Source organism: Taurulus bubalis (assembly GCF_910589615.1).
Source record: "Taurulus bubalis genome assembly, chromosome: 10".
NCBI classification, from domain to species: domain Eukaryota; kingdom Metazoa; phylum Chordata; class Actinopteri; order Perciformes; family Cottidae; genus Taurulus; species Taurulus bubalis.
Window position 1 is genome coordinate 27,182,268 of NC_136598.1, and position 20,057 is coordinate 27,202,324.

Here is a 20,057-nt window from a genome sequence, read left to right on the forward strand (position 1 = left end):
TCTGCTTCATAACCAGTGGGGCGTGGCCTATTGGTCTCCTTCATAACCAGTGGGGCGTGGCCTATTGGTCTCCTTCATAACCAGTGGGGCGTGGCCTATTGGTCTCCTTCATAACCAGTGGGGCGTGGCCTATTGGTCTCCTTCATAACCAGTGGGGCGTGGCCTATTGGTCTCCTTCATAACCAGTGGGGCGTGGCCTACTGGTCTCCTTCATAACCAGTGGGGCGTGGCCTACTGGTCTGCTTCATAACCAGTGGGGCGTGGCCTATTGGTCTCCTTCATAACCAGTGGGGCGTGGCCTATTGGTCTCCTTCATAACCAGTGGGGCGTGGCCTATTGGTCTCCTTCATAACCAGTGGGGCGTGGCCTATTGGTCTCCTTCATAACCAGTGGGGCGTGGCCTATTGGTCTCCTTCATAACCAGTGGGGCGTGGCCTACTGGTCTGCTTCATAACCAGTGGGGCGTGGCCTATTGGTCTGCTTCATAACCAGTGGGTGTTTCTCCCCTCAGACGTGCTACCGGTGTAAAGCCAGGAGGAGATGCACCAAGAAGTTCACCGTCCAGAAGTTCCCCAAGATCTTAGTGCTGCGTATCCTTCCTGCCTGATGATGTCATCATTATTATGAGGCATGATGTCATCGGTTATTATGAGGCATGATGTCATAGGTTATCATGAGGTATGATGTCATAGGTTATTATGAGACATGATGTCATAGGTTATTATGAGGCATGATGTAATTGGTTATTATGAGGCATGATGTCATAGGTTATTATGAGGCATGATGTCAGGTTATTATGAGGCATGATGTCATAGGTTATTATGAGGCATGATGTCAGGTTATTATGAGGCATGATGTCATCGGTTATTATGAGGTATAATGTCATAGGTTATTATGAGACATGATGTCAGGTTATTATGAGACATGATGTCATAGGTTATTATGAGGCATGATGTCATAGGTTATTATGAGACATGATGTCAGGTTATTATGAGGCATGATGTCAGGTTATTATGAGGCATGATGTCAGGTTATTATGAGGCATGATGTCATCGGTTATTATGAGGCATGATGTCAGGTTATTATGAGGCATGATGTCATAGGTTATTATGAGGCATGATGTCAGGTTATTATGAGGTATGATGTCATAGGTTATTATGAGACATGATGTCATCGGTTATTATGAGGCATGATGTCAGGTTATTATGAGGCATGATGTCATAGGTTATTATGAGGCATGATGTCATAGGTTATTATGAGACATGATGTCATAGGTTATTATGAGGCATGATGTCATTGGTTATTATGAGACATGATGTCATAGGTTATTATGAGGCATGATGTCAGGTTATTATGAGGCATGATGTCATCGGTTATTATGAGGTATAATGTCATAGGTTATTATGAGACATGATGTCAGGTTATTATGAGACATGATGTCATAGGTTATTATGAGGCATGATGTCATAGGTTATTATGAGGCATGATGTCATTGGTTATTATGAGGCATGATGTCATTGGTTATTATGAGACATGATGTCATAGGTTATTATGAGGCATGATGTCATAGGTTATTATGAGGCATGATGTCATTGGTTATTATGAGGCATGATGTCATTGGTTATTATGAGACATGATGTCATAGGTTATTATGAGGCATGATGTCATTGGTTATTATGAGACATGATGTCATAGGTTATTATGAGGCATGATGTCAGGTTATTATGAGACATGATGTCAGGTTATTATGAGGCATGATGTCATAGGTTATTATGAGACATGATGTCATAGGTTATTATGAGGCATGATGTCATTGGTTATTATGAGACATGATGTCATAGGTTATTATGAGGCATGATGTCAGGTTATTATGAGACATGATGTCAGGTTATTATGAGGCATGATGTCAGGTTATTATGAGGCATGATGTCAGGTTATTATGAGACATGATGTCAGGTTATTATGAGGCATGATGTCAGGTTATTATGAGGCATGATGTCAGGTTATTATGAGGCATGATGTCATAGGTTATTATGAGGCATGATGTCATAGGTTATTATGAGACATGATGTCATCGGTTATTATGAGACATGATGTCAGGTTATTATGAGGCATGATGTCATCGGTTATTATGAGGTATGATGTCATCGGTTATTATGAGACATGATGTCATAGGTTATTATGAGACATGATGTCATAGGTTATCATGAGACATGATGTCATAGGTTATTATGAGGCATGATGTCAGGTTATTATGAGGCATGATGTCATAGGTTATTATGAGGCATGATGTCATAGGTTATTATGAGGCATGATGTCATAGGTTATTATGAGGCATGATGTCATAGGTTATTGTGTTAGTTTCTATAAATGAGCCGACAACAGTCTCGACCAATCAGATCACTCGGTGACGCCTCCAGAAATAACAATAATACCGATACATTTCTGATTGGTTCTAAGAGCGTGTCATCACCGTTAGATAAACCTGGATGTTAACCTTCTGTTTCTATTTGAATAATAAAGTTAAAATGGATGAAATGAAAACTTTGATATCAGCTCCAGCGCCTCTTTAGTGCCAGTGAGGATGATGAGGATGAGGATGAGGATGATGAAGCCGTAGTGATGTAACTGAAGACGAGTCGGTGGACGTGTGAACGTGTGGTGAAGGTTGCGTCCTTGACTCCGCCCCCTCGTCTCAGACCTGAAACGCTTCTCTGAGGCGCGAAGGACCAGCAAGCTCTCCACCTTCGTCAACTTCCCCATGAAGGACCTCGACCTGCGGGAGTTCGCCTCCGAAAGCAGCCGTGAGTCCTCAGAGGGCGGATACCAGCTTGATGATGATGATGATGATGATAACGATAATAACAATAATAATAATGCTGATTTTGCCCCCGGCTCAGGAGATGCGGTGTACAACCTGTACGCAGTGTCCAACCACTCAGGCACCACGATGGGAGGTCACTACACGGCCTACTGCAGGAACCCCAGCTCAGGGGAGTGGTACACCTTCAATGACTCCAGGTAGGCCTCCATCACCTCCACCATCATCACCATCATCACTTCATTAACGTAGGCTACATAAGACTGTTTCAGCTCCATTTAAAAAAAAATATTATTATTGTAGTTCTTTTAAAAAATATATATATATTTTAAAAAAAAGTTTCAGCTCCATTTTTTATTATTGTTGTATTTCTATAAAAATCCCATCATTTTTTTAATTTAATCTTTTTTAGTTGATTAATTATTTGATTTATATAATTGTTTTTGTGTGTATATATTTTTTTTATTATTATTGTATTTTAAGAACAAAATATATATATACATTTTTATATTTTTTCTCTTTGATCTTTTTCCTTTTTTTCTTTTCTTTATATATATTTCTTATAGAATTTATTTTTTATTTTTTTTGCTTTTATTTTTTTTATGACAACAAAGGATTTGAGGGAACCTCCTCAGTCCAAATACGGTCACTTCCTGTTCACTGGTTGCAAAAATCCAAAATGGCGACGGCCTGAATGCCGACCTGGAGGCTTCAGAGCGGCTTCTTAAACACGGAGTGTGGCTCAAACGAGGACGACGCCTTATCTTCGTCTTCGCCGTCGCTCTGTTTTCCCACAATGCAACATTTCTCTGGTTTCCCACAATGCAACGTTTCTCTCTCCCTCTCTCCAGAGTAACGCCAATGTCCTCCAGCCAAGTGCGCAGCAGCGACGCCTACGTCCTGTTCTACGAGCTGGCTTCCTCCTCGCGCATCTGAAGCTCTGACGGACACGCGGAGATTAAAACCAAACACGAGCGCTGGTGGAGCCTGGACTTGTTTTTTGGACATATATCTCTCTCTCACACACACACACACACACACACACACACACACACACACACACACACACACACACACACCAGCCTGGAGGCTGCTTCTCTCCATCAGAGAGGAACCACAGGAACCACGTTCTCTCTCTCCGTCTTTACTCTTCTGTCCTTCTCTTTCTGGGTGGAGGTGTGTGTGCTCACTGTGTGTGTGTGTGTGTGTGTGTGTGTGTGTGTGTGTGTGTGTGTGTGAGGCTGTCACAGGGCAATAATCCCATCTGACCTTCCGGTGAATCTGTCCCTCTCTATGCACTGCAAACACACTTCTTCTTCTTCTTCTTCTTCTTCTTCTTCTTCTTCTTCTTCTTCTTCTTCTCGTTTGCCTCAAACCGTTACAAACTCACTTGTTGCAATTCTGGTTATAATTTATACTGTTTTTATGTTGGTTGTGTTTTCGTGGCATCATCATCCTCCTCACCTTCATCAGCACCAGTTTGGACTGGTCGTGGTTACGAGCTGCTCTTCCGCCCACCGGCCTGCTCGCCGTTCACGTCTTACACTCCTCCTTCTTCTCTTCTTCTTCTTCTCTTCTTCTCCCGCGGCGGTGCAGGAGGCCGGTGGCACTGAGTGCTGCTCGCTCCAGAGGACTGGACTCTGGACTCTGGACTTGTTTTTATTTAAGCGGTTCCTCTGGAGTTTTAAGTGCTGTGAGCGGATTAACGGCGGCGTCCTCGGCGGCGGCGCCAGGGCTTTTCTTCCTCTCTTGTTTCAGGCCATTGAACAACACGGAAAAGAATGTTTTAAAGAAGAAGAAAAAAACAAACACTATATCTGTATATTTTTATATCCTGATGCAATACAGAGAATGTACTATTCAATGGTGCTGAACACGACCCATAACTTTATTTCCCAGGTTTCAAGAGAGAGAAAAAAAGTTATTATTTATGCTTACAGGTGATAATGTGATGAGTCACACTTTTTAACAGTGGCAGTCAAACACATGAGTATAATATATATGAATATATATATATATATATATATATATATATATATATATATATATATATATATATATGAATGAAATAAAAGTTAACGAAACTGTGGTTTTACTTTGTCTCTTTAATGATGAGGACATGGTGACTGAAACACACGAAAGAGACTCAAGGTTGAAAGAAAAATATGAGTTTTACTTCCGAACTCTCAAACTGCACAGAGGTGACGGGCAAGAGGACTGAACTACAGAGACAAGAGGACTGAACTACAGAGACAAGAGGACTGAACTACAGAGACAAGAGGACTGAACTACAGAGACAAGAGGACTGAACTACAGAGACAAGAGGACTGAACTACAGAGACAAGAGGACTAAACCAGAGACAAGAGGACTAAACCAGAGACAAGAGGACTGAACTACAGAGACAAGAGGACTGAACTACAGAGACAAGAGGACTAAACCAGAGACAAGAGGACTGAACTACAGAGACAAGAGGACTAAACCAGAGACAAGAGGACTAAACTACAGAGACAAGAGGACTGAACTACAGAGACAAGAGGACTAAACTACAGAGACAAGAGGACTAAACTACAGAGACAAGAGGACTAAACTACAGAGACAAGAGGACTAAACCACAGAGACAATAGGACTAAACTACAGAGACAAGAGGACTAAACTACAGAGACAAGAGGACTAAACAAGAGCACTAAACTACAGAGACAAGAGGACTAAACAAGAGCACTAAACTACAGAGACAAGAAGACTAAACTACAGAGACAAGAGGACTAAACCAGAGACGAGGACTAAACAAGAGCACTGAACTACAGAGACAAGAGGACTAAACCAGAGACAAGAGGACTAAACCAGAGACAAGAGGACTAAACTACAGAGACAAGAGGACTAAACCAGAGACAAGAGGACTAAACAAGAGCACTAAACTACAGAGACAAGAGGACTAAACGACAGAGACAAGAGGACTAAACGACAGAGACAAGAGGACTGAACTACAGAGACAAGAGGACTAAACTACAGAGACAAGAGGACTAAACCAGAGACAAGAGGACTGAACTACAGAGACAAGAGGACTAAACTACAGAGACAAGAGGACTAAACCACAGAGACAATAGGACTAAACTACAGAGACAAGAGGACTAAACCAGAGACGAGGACTAAACAAGAGCACTAAACTACAGAGACAAGAGGACTAAACAAGAGCACTAAACTACAGAGACAAGAAGACTAAACTACAGAGACAAGAGGACTAAACCAGAGACGAGGACTAAACAAGAGCACTAAACTACAGAGACAAGAGGACTAAACCAGAGACAAGAGGACTAAACCACAGAGACAATAGGACTAAACTACAGAGACAAGAGGACTAAACCAGAGACAAGAGGACTAAACAAGAGCACTAAACTACAGAGACAAGAGGACTAAACCAGAGACACAAGGACTAAACCACAGAGACAATAGGACTAAACTACAGAGACAAGAGGACTAAACCAGAGACGAGGACTAAACAAGAGCACTAAACTACAGAGACAAGAGGACTAAACAAGAGCACTAAACTACAGAGACAAGAAGACTAAACTACAGAGACAAGAGGACTAAACCAGAGACGAGGACTAAACAAGAGCACTAAACTACAGAGACAAGAGGACTAAACCAGAGACACAATGACTAAACCACAGAGACAATAGGACTAAACTACAGACACAAGAGGACTAAACTACAGAGACAAGAGGACTAAACCAGAGACGAGGACTAAACAAGAGCACTAAACTACAGAGACACAAGGACTAAACCAGAGACACAAGGACTAAACTACAGAGACACAAGGACTAAACCAGAGACAAGAGGACTAAACAAGAGCACTAAACTACAGAGACACAAGGACTAAACTACAGAGACACAAGGACTAAACTACAGAGACACAAGGAGTAAACTACAGAGACACAAAGACTAAACTACAGAGACACAAGGACTAAACTAAATAGACACAAGGACTAAACTAAAGAGACACAAGGACTAAACTACAGAGACACAAGGACTAAACTAAAGAGACACAAAGGACTAAACCACAGAGACACAAGGACTAAACCACAGAGACACAAAGACTAAACTACAGAGACACAAGGACTAAACTACAGAGACACAAAGACTAAACTACAGAGACACAAGGACTAAACTAAAGAGACACAAGGACTGAACTACAGAGACACAAGGACTAAACTAAAGAGACACAAAGGACTAAACTACAGAGACACAAGGACTAAACTACAGAGACACAAGGACTAAACTAAAGAGACACAAAGGACTAAACTAAAGAGACACAAAGGACTAAACTACAGAGACACAAAGGACTAAACTACAGAGACACAAGGACTAAACCAAAGAGACACAATGAATAAACCAAAGAGACTCAATGAATAAACCAAAGAGACTCAAGGACTAAACTAAAGAGACACAAGGACTAAACCAAAGAGACTCAATGAATAAACCAAAGAGACTCAAGGACTAAACTACAGAGACACAAGGACTAAACCAAAGAGACTCAAGGACTAAACTAAAGAGACACAAGGACTAAACTAAAGAGACACAAGGACTAAACCAAAGAGACTCAATGAATAAACCAAAGAGACTCAATGAATAAACCAAAGAGACTCAAGGACTAAACTACAGAGACACAAAGGACTAAACTACAGAGACACAAGGACTAAACCAAAGAGACACAATGAATAAACCAAAGAGACTCAAGGACTAAACCAAAGAGACACAATGAATAAACCAAAGAGACACAAGGACTAAACTACAGAGACACAAGGACTAAACTACAGAGACTCAAGGACTAAACTAAAGAGACACAAAGGACTAAACTACAGAGACACAAGGACTAAACTACAGAGACACAAGGACTAAACTACAGAGACACAAGGACTAAACCAAAGAGACACAATGAATAAACCAAAGAGACTCAATGAATAAACCAAAGAGACACAAGGACTAAACTACAGAGACTCAAGGACTAAACTAAAGAGACACAAAGGACTAAACTACAGAGACACAAAGGACTAAACTACAGAGACACAAGGACTAAACCAAAGAGACTCAAGGACTAAACTACAGAGACACAAAGGACTAAACTACAGAGACACAAGGACTGTAGTCTCCAGTGTTCTTTGAGCTTGACCCATAAGTCAGGACTAGTATTTATTTTTCTGTATCTTATTCATTTGGGGATATATTATATTTTCATTTCCCCGACTTAATTTAATTTAACATTTGTACAAATGTATGTAGAACAACGTGGAATTTGTTTTTATTATTATAAATACAAGTATAATAATAATAATGATTGATGATGATAGGACTCCATCAGCACAACCAGCCGGTTCCTGTGTGCAACGATACTTCAGCGTGTGAATAATATGTGCAGTTCATTAACAGTTTAATAAAAGGGTTTTTATAGCATATTGTACTTTTTTGTATCAGCTTTACTCTGTAGAGACACGTCGGCTCAGTGATGTTATGAAAGTGCGGCCAGGACGACTTCCTGCTGCCGTTATCCCTACGGGTCAGATCTATAGACCGGCACTCTGGAGGAAAATAATATATATAAATATATTATTAAAGTGACAGTGAGGGACTTCTACTTAGTCCTGGTCCTCTCTAGACCTCTATGTGTGTGTGTGTGTGTGTGTGTGTGTGTGCGTGTGTGTCTGCGTGTGTGTGTGTGTGTTTGTGTGAGTGTGTGTGCGTGTGTGTGCGTGTGTGTGTGCGTGTGTCTGTGTGTGTGTCTGTGTGTGTCTGCGTGTGTGCGTGTGTGTGTGTGTCTGCGTGCGTGTGTCTGTGTGTGTGCGTGTGTGCGTGTGTGTGTCTGTGTGTCTGTGTGTGTGTGTCTGTGTGTCTGTGTGTGTCTGCGTGTGTGTGTGTCTGCGTGTGTGTGTGTCTGCGTGTGTGTGTGTGTGTGTGTGTGTTTTCTACAGCCTCAGTTTATCTTGAGTTCTATGAAGCCACTTCTCAGGATCATCTGGTGACCTTTGAGCCTGATATCAAGGAGAGGTCATGTGACCAAACCTCCGGCAGGAAGACAAGCGAAGAGAGAAGAAGACTGGATCTCGACATGGACGCTTCTCTCGGTGAGTTCCTCACGTTCAACCCGCCGTGTGCGGCCGTACCCGAGTGTGTCTGAACTCTGAACGTGAGCTCTCGGTTGTTTTTTCGGCAGCTCCGGAGCCAAACCAGTCCAGACTGGTGGTGCTGCTACTGGGAGAGAAGCTCAGTGGGAAGAGCTCGGTGGGAAACGTCATCCTGGGAGCGAGAGCCTTCTACCGGAAGACGGCTCGCAGCTCCAGAGGGAGAGCCGCCGTCTGCGGAGCGCAAGTGAATGTTTAGAGTGATCTGATCCAGTCCCTTTTGGGGTCTGAAGCCTCTCTCACGCTGTCTGGTCTGCATGTGACCCCCCAGGTGACGGTGGTGGACACCCCAGGGTGGCGCTCTCCCTCCACCGCTCCACAGAGGGTGTCCGTGGAGCTGAGCAGGGGTCTGGCCCTCTGCGGCCCGGAGCCCCAGGTCATCCTGCTGGTCCTGGACCCCACCGCCCCCTTCGGCCCGGAGCAGTGGGGCGCCATGGAGGACCAGCTCCGGCTGCTCCAGACCCCCGTCTGGCCCAGGGCCCTGGTCCTCTTCACCCACGGAGACCAGCTAGGTGAGCTAGCGGCCAGACGCCAGGTGTTCATCTCCGTTCATGGAGTCCAACATGAGGTCCAACATGGGGTCTCGCCTCTCGACTCCCCATTGTGTGTGTGTGAGTCTGTGTGTGTCTGTCGGTGTGTGTCTGTGTGTGTCTGTCTGTGTATGTGTCTGTGTGTGTCTGTGTCTGTTCGTGTGTGTCAGTGCATTTGTGTGTGTGTGAGTCTGTGTGTGTGAGTCTGTATGTGTCTGTTCGTGTGTTGTGTGTGTGTGTCTGTATGTGTGTGAGTCTGTGTGTGTGTGTGTGTGTGAGTCTGTGTGTGTCTGTCAGTGTATGTGTCTGTGTCTGTTCGTGTGTTGTGTGTGTGTGTCTGTGCTTTGAGAACATGCACAGATTAAACACACACGTGTGAAGCGGCTGAAGAAGAAGCCCGATGACATCATCGTGATGACATCATCGTGATGACATCACGGTGATGACATCGGGCTCGTGGGCTAAACATTTGTAACAGAGTGCGACATAATTTACCTTTATGGGAGGGAATTATTTAAAGATTATTTCATGCATTGCATTGTGGGTAATGAGGGCCTCTTCCTCCTCAAGCTTATGAAAGTGCAATATTAAAACACGCATTGAGGTCCAACATGAGGTCTGGGCTCTGCTGCAGGAGGACTCCCCATTAACGTCATCTGTGTGTGTGTGTGTGTGTGTGTGTGTGTGTGTGTGTGTGTGTGTGTGTGTGTGTGTCTCTGGTCTCTGCTGCAGGAGGACTCTCCATCCAGGACCACATCAGGCTGCAGGGCCGGCAGCTGCAGTGGCTGCTGGAGCGCTGTGGGAACCGGTACCAGGTGATGACGGACCGGACCGGGACGCCGCAGGTCCAGGTCTCGGCGCTCTTTGAGAAGATCCGGAAGATGACGGAGGCCAACAGGCGTCCCGCGGAGATCCGGGATCTGATCTACGTCCGGCTGAGGCGGGAGGTGAGCGCGAAGGAGCCGATGAGGTCGCAGGGAGGTCGGGAGGAGACGGAGATGGCAACGATGGCGGCCTCGGGGTGGACGTGCATACCGGCAGGTATTTCTGTGTTTCTGAGACCACCATCGGCCAAATGAACCCCCGCCCAGATTAAACCGGGGTGTACCGTAAAAGTCGGGTTACAAGCCGCTTCTACCGCCGGTGGGTGTCCCCGCTGTAGCAAGCTAGCTGCAGCGCTAGCTAGTAGCCAGTAGCTAGTAGCTAGTAGCCAGTAGCTAGTAGCTAGCCAGTAGCTAGTAGCCAGTAGCTAGTAGCTAGTAGCCAGTAGCTAGTAGCTAGCCAGTAGCTAGTAGCCAGTAGCTAGTAGCTAGTAGCCAGTAGCTAGTAGCTAGCCAGTAGCTAGTAGCCAGCAGCAGCTGCTGCCGCGTCCCCTCTGTCCGAGTCGGGTGTCGGACCGGGGCTAGTCCCACTACCTTCGGTGGTTAGCGCTAGCAGGAGCGCTAGCTGGCTACAGTGGGGAGCTAATGGGGACACATTAGGTAGACCGAAGGTAGTAGCGGCTTGTGACCCGACCTTTACGGTACCTTGGCCCAGGCCAGAGTCTACCCCGGGGATGAACCGTCCTCGGCCAAACTAGGACAGGGCCAAACTGTCCTCGGCCAAACTAGGACAGGGCCAAACTGTCTTCGGCCAAACTAGGACAGGGCCAAACTAGGACAGGGCCAAACTAGGACAGGGCCAAACTAGGACAGGGCCAAACTAGGACAGGGCCAAACTAGGACAGGGCCAAACTGTCAGGGCCAAACTAGGACAGGGCCGGGCCTTACAGTGAATTGGTGTGACGTTCGTTATTGCCATTCAGTCGAAACTGTGGTCAGGCTATTTAAGATAAGATAATCCTTCATCAGTGGGGAAAGTGCAGGATTACAGCAGCAGTGCACACAAGAGACACATAGTAGATAAAAAACAAGTAATATACATAAACAGTAATAAAAACAGTAAAGAAGAATACAATACTAATATGAAGCATACAGACGGAATAAAAAGAAGTATATGAAGAGTATTTAAATGTGTATATAAGATGGCCCAGGAGTTAGAACATGTACCTTACTGGCCAAGCTTCACTCTGCAGTCATCAACAGAACATGCACTGTATTGAAAACAATGATCATGTTTAACTTTGAACAGTTATATTGTAGCGAGGACTTGCTAGTCTTAGAAGTTGAAGTTTCAGGACGTAGTAATCTTTGATCTTTGTGGAAGTCTAATATATTTTCAGTTGTTCTGGTTGAAGTAATAAAAGTCTATGTTTTAGAGTTTTAAGATTTAAGTCAAGTGTGTATATCACTGAATTGGCCCTGGCCATAATATACCGGGGTATAAACTAGCCCAGGCCCCTTTAACCCCAGGTAGAGTCCGGACTGGGGGTATGTAAACTATGTCACTCCGGGACCAGTCCTGAACATGCGTGTGTCGTTGCAGGATTCCCGGCGGGAGACGCCGCGGGTTCGAAGCCCGCTCTGAGCCTCGTGCTGCTGGGGAGGAGGAAGTCGGGGAAGAGCACCGCCGGCAACGTGATCCTGGGCCGGGACGAGTTCCGGGTGGACAAGAAGACCAGCGGGTGCTCCGCGGGCCGCGCCGACGTCTGGGGCCGGGCCGTCACCGTGGTGGACTCGCCCGGCTGGAGCCGGTTCGGTCTGGCCGACCCCAAAGAGGTCCGGCTGGAGATCGGCCGGATCCCCGCGCTCTGCCCCGCGGGCCGGGTGGCCTTCCTGCTGGCCGTGCCCGTGGACTCGTTCGGGGAGGCGGACCGCAGCGCCCTGGAGGCGTACGTGGGCGTGCTCGGGCCGGCGGCCTGGAGCCGAGCCGCGGTGCTGTTCACCTACGGGGAGCAGCTGGGAGGACGGTGGCCGCAGGAGCACGTGCAGCGGCAGGGCCGGCCTCTGCAGTGGCTGCTGGACCAATGCGGAGGCCGGCACCACGTGTTGGACCACGCGGGAGGCAGCGTGGAGCAGCTGCTGGTGATGGTGGAGTGCCTACAGGGATAATGTAAGACTGTTCTACTTTTAAAAATACAATGTTTTTTCTTAATTTTTATTTTAAATTTACAAAAAATGTAAAAGGTCACATTTAAAAAAAAAAAAACATTTTGGAATATATATATTTTTTTTTATCATTTAAAAATGTAAAAATGAAAAAATAAGACATTTTAAAATGTACTATTTAAAAAAGAAAATACTATGATTATTTTGGTTTTACTTTAAAGACTAAAGAAAACAATACAAAAACTTGTCTGACAAATATACAATGACTTAAAATGTCAAATTTACAAAAAATGTAAACATTTTGAAATATATATATGTTTTCTTAGCATTGGACATTTTTCGAAATTTAAAAGTTAAAAAATTTAAAAATGTACAATTTAAAAAGGAAAATACTATGATTATGTTTGACTTACTTTTGACTAAAGAAAACAAATCTAACTTTTTCATGACTTCATGATTTCTTGTTTGTCATTGTCTCTTGTCCATAATGTAAAGCGTCTTTGTGTATCTAGAAAAGCGCTATATAAATTGAAATTATTATCATTATTATTATCATCATGACGTTTTCTGACATTATTCTTTATTTTTTTCATGAATTGACTTGTTTTATGAATTCATGACAAACCACATGTTGACTGTTAAATTTACTTTGTAAATAACTGCGATTATGACGTTGATCCGGTGAGTAACATCGTCTATCTGAACTTGTTGTGACGGCTTTATGACCATTTTACTGATGTTTCCACGTCACCTTTTACTAGTCATTAAAAGATTTATTGGTCTGATAAATCACGACTGTGTTATTGAAATCATATTCACATGTTAAAGTCTGTAAGAATAAACAAAGGAACACTTTGAGCTCTTGTTTTTATTCATCAGTGAAATAAACAGAATGTTTGCTGGATTTAACATTTGATGCAACGTCATCAGAACAAAACCAGCGCTCAGGCCCCCATGTGGCGGAAACGTGTACTGCAGATGTGTATATTATTATCTTCATGTCTATTTATACTATATTCTTTATGACATTCTATACTATGACTTATGGGGGTTCTGACCTACAATACTATGACTTTTAACTACTACATACTTTGTTCATGTTAATGAGTAACGAGGGATTCAGTGTTTCTTCACATCAGTTTGTTTATCTTTTATTGCATCAAGTCAAACTTCATTCTGACACAACAACAACAACACAATATCTTTACAAGTGCCCAAAAAAATATATCTCACTGACCTTTTGTTAATTATTATATTTGGCAACTAATGCTCTGCTAAAACAATTAACAATATATAGACTACTTTATTCATGAAAAAATACATCGTCAATTTCCACCAGGAATACCAGAGAAGGTACACAACATGCTACAAAGTAAACAACAACAATAACTAGACAACAAGCTGCTGAAGCTCTAACCCCGACACGAGGACCGGGTCTGCACACGGTTCAGGTTCACACACCGGACGCTTTGTTCTTTACTTTAGATCAATAACCTGCTGGTGCTGCGACCACAAACTGACCAGGTCAGCAACATTGGAAAGAAAAGTTCAATATTTTGGGGATAAAACACACTTCCCTTCTGAGATGAGGAGGTTAACGTCATGTGTGTGTGTGTGTGTGTGTGTGTGTGTGTGTGTGTGTGTGTGTGTGAGTCGTTGTGTGCGTCTGTCTGTCTGCGTATGTGTCTGTGCTTTGAGAACACGCACAGATTAAACACGCGTGTGAAGCGGCTGAAGAAGAAGCTTCGTGCTCGTCTTCAAACGAGCCCGATGACGTCATCGTGATGACATCATCGTGATTTCATCACCGTGATGTCATCAGCTCGTGGTAACAGAGTGCGACATAATTTAATTTTAGGGAATTACTTAAAGATTAGTTGACGCATTGCATTGTGGGTAACGAGGACCTCTTCCTCCCCGAGCTTTACGAAAGTGCAATATTAAAACTCACCGCACGCGTCGCGGCGCTAACGACACAAAACACGCGGTGATGTCACAGTGTGGAACCGCCAGAGGGTCTTCGGTTCTCGCTCACGTCTCGGAGAACCTTTTCTTCTAAACTCCATCATCAGGAAGGTTCCAGCGCCAAAAGTGCAAAGTCCAGATTGAACACGTTAGTGAGACTTTAAAGTGGATGTCGGGCCGTTTTCCCTTCATGCTAAGCTAGGCATGCTAAGCTAGGCTAACCGAGGAAGCCAATAAACCACAAAAAAAAACTATTCTTGCTTTTGAAGCAGTTCTTTTAGAGGAAATCTGTGGATTTTTTTGTTATTTGTGCGACTCAGGATCCTGTTAAAGTGTTTTAAGTCAAAGCTGCATAAAGATTCATGTTAGTGTTATTACACAGTTATTACACCCACTGTAACAAGGTGAGGTCACGTGACCAGGAACAGAGGAACCAGGAAGTAAAACAAGGAAATGATTCACAAGAGAACGAACTGTTCGTAATAATTAATGAGTAGAATGACCTCGAGATGAAAACTTCCAGTTCTGACACAAAGTAACGCAATAAGAGACGCACAATAAGAGTCTGGAATGATGTGTGTGTCTGTGGTCTTACGAGGTATTCAAGTACTTTTTAGTGCGTATTTTTTTACTTCCATGCATCTTTTGCTATGTTTCGTTCCCGGATGCTGATGAGCGGTGAGTGGAATGAGAAGCCGGGGGTTCGAGCCCCGGAGCGCCGGCGCAGCGGGTCGGGTGGTCAGGAGCAGAAGGCCGACTGCAGCTGCTTGAAGGCGGCCTGCCGCTGCTTCTTGTCCACTTCCTGTCTCTTGCGCTCGTCCTTCTCCTCCTGGATCTCAGCCTCGAACTTACTGCCCAGAGACAGAGCCTGCATCTGGAGCACAGGGTACACGATTACACCTGAACGCACCACCAACACTACACTGATTACACCTGAACGCACCACCAACACTACACTGATTACACCTGAACGCACCACCAACACTACACTGATTACACCTGAACGCACCACCAACACTACACTGATTACACCTGAACGCACCACCAACACTACACGATTACACCTGAACGCACCACCAACACTACACTGATTACACCTGAACGCACCACCAACACTACACTGATTACACCTGAACGCACCACCAACACTACACTGATTACACCTGAACGCACCACCAACACTACACTGATTACACCTGAACGCACCACCAACACTACACGATTACACCTGAACGCACCACCAACACTACACTGATTACACCTGAACGCACCACCAACACTACACTGATTACACCTGAACGCACCACCAACACTACACGATTACACCTGAACGCACCACCAACACTAACCTGATTACACCTGAACGCACCACCAACACTACACTGATTACACCTGAACGCACCACCAACACTACACTGATTACACCTGAACGCACCACCAACACTACACTGATTACACCTGAACGCACCACCAACACTAACTTGATTACACCTGAACGCACCACCAACACTACACTGATTACACCTGAACGCACCACCAACAGCAGTGATGCTAACGTTACTAGCTCTCCTGTTGGTTCTCCGTTCGCGGTGCTGCTAACGTTACTAGCTCTCCTCTTGTTGGTTCTCTATTAGCGGTGCTGCTAACATTACTAGCTCTCCTCCTGTTGGTTCTCCGTTCGCGGTGCTGCTAACATTACTAGCTCTCCTCCTGTTGGTTCTCCATTAGCGGTGCTGCTAACATTACTAGCTCTCCTCCTGTTGGTTCTCCATTAGCGGTGCTGCTAACGTTACTAGCTCTCCTCCTGTTGGTCTCAACACTGATTGGTTGTTTACAAAGTCACATGACCAGAGAGAAACATCCATGATGTCCTGATCACATGATCTACTGGATGCTGGAGGAGAAAACTGTATTTACTCTGTGATGGTGAATGTTAAACTGAGCCAGTAAGGGGAATCTAAATATGAACTGTCAGCAGGTACAGTACAACGTAGAGTACAACTAGTACCTTGGCTTCAAAGAAGTCCTTGGCTCCCATCACCCCCTCGGTGGACACGTTGATCTCAGACAGCCGGGCCAGAGCCATCAGGCCGCTCTCCTCCTGCAGCTCTCCAGCCGCCGCTCTCCGGAAGATCAACAGGAACTACGGCAAGGTTTCAGAGTATTCAGGACTATCCCGATCGATAGATAGATAGAATACATTATCGTCTCTGTTGCGTGTCTCACCTCTCTGTAGCTCAGCTTGCCGTCGAAGTCCTCGTCCACCTCTTTGATCATGTTCTTCAGGCCCAGGTGAGTCTGAGGCGCTCCCAGCTTCTCCATCATCAGCTTCAGCTCCATCAGGTCGATGAAGCCGTCTCTACCGGTGTCGTACCTGCAACCACAGAACCGTCATGGGGTCAGGAGGAGGCCTCTGGTTGCAGCGTTGGTTTGTTTGTTTACATCCCAGCTTGTCAACATGTTCTAGCAGGAACCCAAAATACTAAAACATGGATCTGGAAATGAGCACGATGTGCCTCCTAAAGCTCCACTACATTGTGAGCGTGAGAGGTTCAAGGACCCAGCCGACAGCCGTTATCACCAACTGGCTGAGGCTATTTATAGAAGCTTCAGCAGAGAGAAGGACATGGGTTCAGGACCCAAACCAGCAGCCATTGTCTCAGTCCAGCTCGTTGGATCACAGCCTGGACACAAGAACTGGGTGGACTTTTTTTATGAAGCTCGAGGTCGGCATTACGGTCGTCGCCATCTTGTTTTCTTGCAACCAGAGAACAGGAAATGACCATATATGGACGGAGGAGTGACCTGTCAATCACCTTGTAGCCCCGCCCCTAAAGCGTCCCCTGCTTTATGGTCTGTTTGACTCTAAATGACCATCATTTACTAAATGAACATCATGCTGTATTGAAGAAGACTTGAAACTAGAGATTGAGACATAAACTCATGTTTACAATGTTAAAAACAACAACAGTAAACAACAACAACAACAGATGACACATTCCGATGCTCGCCCACATCTCTTAAAGGACCCCCTGTTGTTCTGACACAGTTCTTGTGGGAACCATTGTGACCGTGGTTACCGGGCCTCATTTGCATAATGGGCTGATTCCAGCCAGAGAAAGGGCTTCCTGTCCGGGCCGCATTCCAACACGAAGCACAAAGACACGCTCAGACTGGAGCTCTTTGTGGGAGCAGAAGAATGCAGGAGAACATGAGACCAGGAGGAGGGAACGAGGAACCCTGGTCAAGTAGAACCACAGGAACCCTGGTCAAGTAGAACCACAGGAACCCTGGTCAAGTAGAACCACAGGAACCCTGGTCAAGTAGAACCACAGGAACCCTGGTCAAGTAGAACCACAGGAACCCTGGTCAAGTAGAACCACAGGAACCCTGGTCATGTAGAACCACAGGAACCCTGGTCAAGTAGAACCACAGGAACCCTGGTCATGTAGAACCACAGGAACCCTGGTCAAGTAGAACCACAGGAACCCTGGTCAAGTAGAACCACAGGAACCCTGGTCAAGTAGAACCACAGGAACCCTGGTCAAGTAGAACCACAGGAACCCTGGTCATGTAGAACCACAGGAACCCTGGTCAAGTAGAACCACAGGAACGCTCTTCATGTCAGAACCTACAGGAACCTTCATTATGTAGAACCACAGGAACCCTTGATATGTCAGAATCTACGTTCGTTGTGTAGAACCTACAGGAACCCTAGTAATGTCAGAACCCACAGGAGGAACACAGGAACGCTGATGGGGAACCGGGATACTCTGATGTGGAACCCACAGGAACCCTAGTAATGTCAGAACCCACAGGAGGAACACAGGAACCCTCATGAGGTCAAAACCCACAGGAGGAACACAGGAACCCTCATGTCAGAACCCACAGGGTTCACGTTGTATTTTAGAGGACCTCGTTCATCTCATTTGGACCAGCTTCGTATAATACATGTACCTGAACGCATCACGTCGCGTGCCTCGTGCTTCCCGCGCTCATCACGACACATCAACACGCGCGGACCAAACGGTCACGAGGCCTCGGTGTGAGTCAGTGACAGCGCGCGCTTCCCCCGCGAGGCGTCACGTCAGCAGCATCGTTATCCTCGCGAGCCTCCCGCGCGCTCACTCGGCCAGAACAACCCCCTCGCGCGCGCCACTACGCCGTTCCTTACCGTTTGAACATCGCCTCCATGTCCTTGATCTGCTTGCGCGTGAACTCCTTGAACTCCGTGTACGGGTTGAACACCCGGGTCCGGCACGGGGCGGCGTTCCCGTCGTTGATGTCCTGCCGGCGGGTCAGCACGGCGGACAGCTCGGAGGAGGAGGACGGCTCCGCGCCGCAGGCTCCCTCGGCCTCCTGCTGCGGTTTGGGTCGTACCGGGCTGAGTCCGGGCTCCGGCCGCGGCTCGGACTCCGGCCTCGGCCCGGTGTCCTGCGTGGCGGCCAGCCGCGACTGGAGCTTCTTCGCCAGCTCTTCGGATGCCATGGCTGCGCGTAGCGGGCTTTAACAGGAGCGGGAAGGGAGCTGACAGCGTCTCACGCAGCGACCGTTACACTCTGACCGATGATCCCCAAGAAGAACGCGTGCGCAGCTTCCGGTCCTACCTTTTCAAAATAAGAGAGGAAAAATAACGTTTTTTTTTAATGAACCCCTTCTATTATATTCTTATTTTTTATCTTCTGCGTTTATTCCTCTGGCATGTTCGTTTGAATGTATGTATTTAGCTGATTATTATTATCAATATGTGCAATTTGTTCAATAAATAAATAAAAAAAAGCCATTCATGTTTGTTACAGGAATGCAGACTTTTCAAAATAAGACAGACTTTTCTTTTTATATATTTTTACCATATATGTTTTTACCTACATTAAAAAAAGCACAATATTTTGGTTGAGATTGGCCCAAAATATGGTGGGAAGAGAAAACTTAAATACAAATATAAATAATAGAATTATTCATGTGATATGTTACCAAAAGTGTGTTTTTCTACCAAAGTCCAGCGACATGCTTCAATTTATGTTCCTAACATGAATGCAGTCTTTTCAAAAGTTAGTTATAGTTAGATTTATTATTTATTAATTGTGTATTTTAATAAACTGCTCCTGTTCATGAAATATATTAATTCAATGTGCAGTCAGTTTATTTTTTACCATTTTATGAAAGTTTTGTGGTAATCAAAAAAAAAGTTAAAATTCAAAGTAAAAAATAAATAAAGAAATTACCTTCTATTTTTTGGGGTAAAACACAGTTTGATTATCATAATAATTATCTACCTATCACAAGTCAAATCATTTTCTTTGTGCATACTTTGCAGTAAACAGTTAAATAAACCTTATTTGTTCAACTACCAGGATGTCATTTGACCTCTGATGCTATACGATGCATATCTTTGAGAGAACAGTGTATTGTGTGATCACGGTCACAATAAACAACAACACTTAATACTGATAAAAACACTTTAATGTGAATGAGCGTACAAGTGTCTATATGTTCAGCTTCTATACATGGAGAGTAATAATTTAATCATACAGAAAGCTTGATGGCCACTCTTTAAACAAATGAATCTAACATAGAAGA

General features: G+C 44.9%; 2 protein-coding genes across 5 annotated transcripts in view; one reads left to right on the forward strand and one right to left on the reverse strand.

Annotated features, from left to right (window-relative positions):
- Nucleotides 1–4,818, forward strand: part of LOC306743029 (ubiquitin carboxyl-terminal hydrolase 2-like) — a 24,572-nt gene extending 19,754 nt beyond the window's left edge. For 3 of the 4 annotated variants that reach the window (XM_079225499.1, XM_079225501.1, XM_079225500.1), the window contains exons 11-14: nucleotides 512–590; nucleotides 2,700–2,804; nucleotides 2,901–3,021; nucleotides 3,673–4,818. In XM_079225499.1, the coding sequence (XP_079081625.1) occupies nucleotides 512–590; nucleotides 2,700–2,804; nucleotides 2,901–3,021; nucleotides 3,673–3,757 (390 nt within the window). In that variant the 3' untranslated portion in view covers nucleotides 3,758–4,818. The remainder of the gene's footprint in view (nucleotides 1–511; nucleotides 591–2,699; nucleotides 2,805–2,900; nucleotides 3,022–3,672) is intronic. The other variant, XM_079225502.1, reaches the window with a different exon arrangement.
- A 10,321-nt stretch (nucleotides 4,819–15,139) lies between these two features.
- Nucleotides 15,140–18,965, reverse strand: efhd1 (EF-hand domain family, member D1; the record flags this gene model as incomplete). The annotated part of the gene is made up of 4 exons (XM_079225229.1): nucleotides 15,140–15,351; nucleotides 16,486–16,620; nucleotides 16,704–16,851; nucleotides 18,652–18,965. The coding sequence occupies 4 exons, from the start codon at nucleotides 18,963–18,965 to the stop codon at nucleotides 15,217–15,219; spliced, it is 732 nt and encodes a 243-aa protein (XP_079081355.1). The 3' UTR covers nucleotides 15,140–15,216.
- Between the last annotated feature and the right edge of the window lie 1,092 nt (nucleotides 18,966–20,057).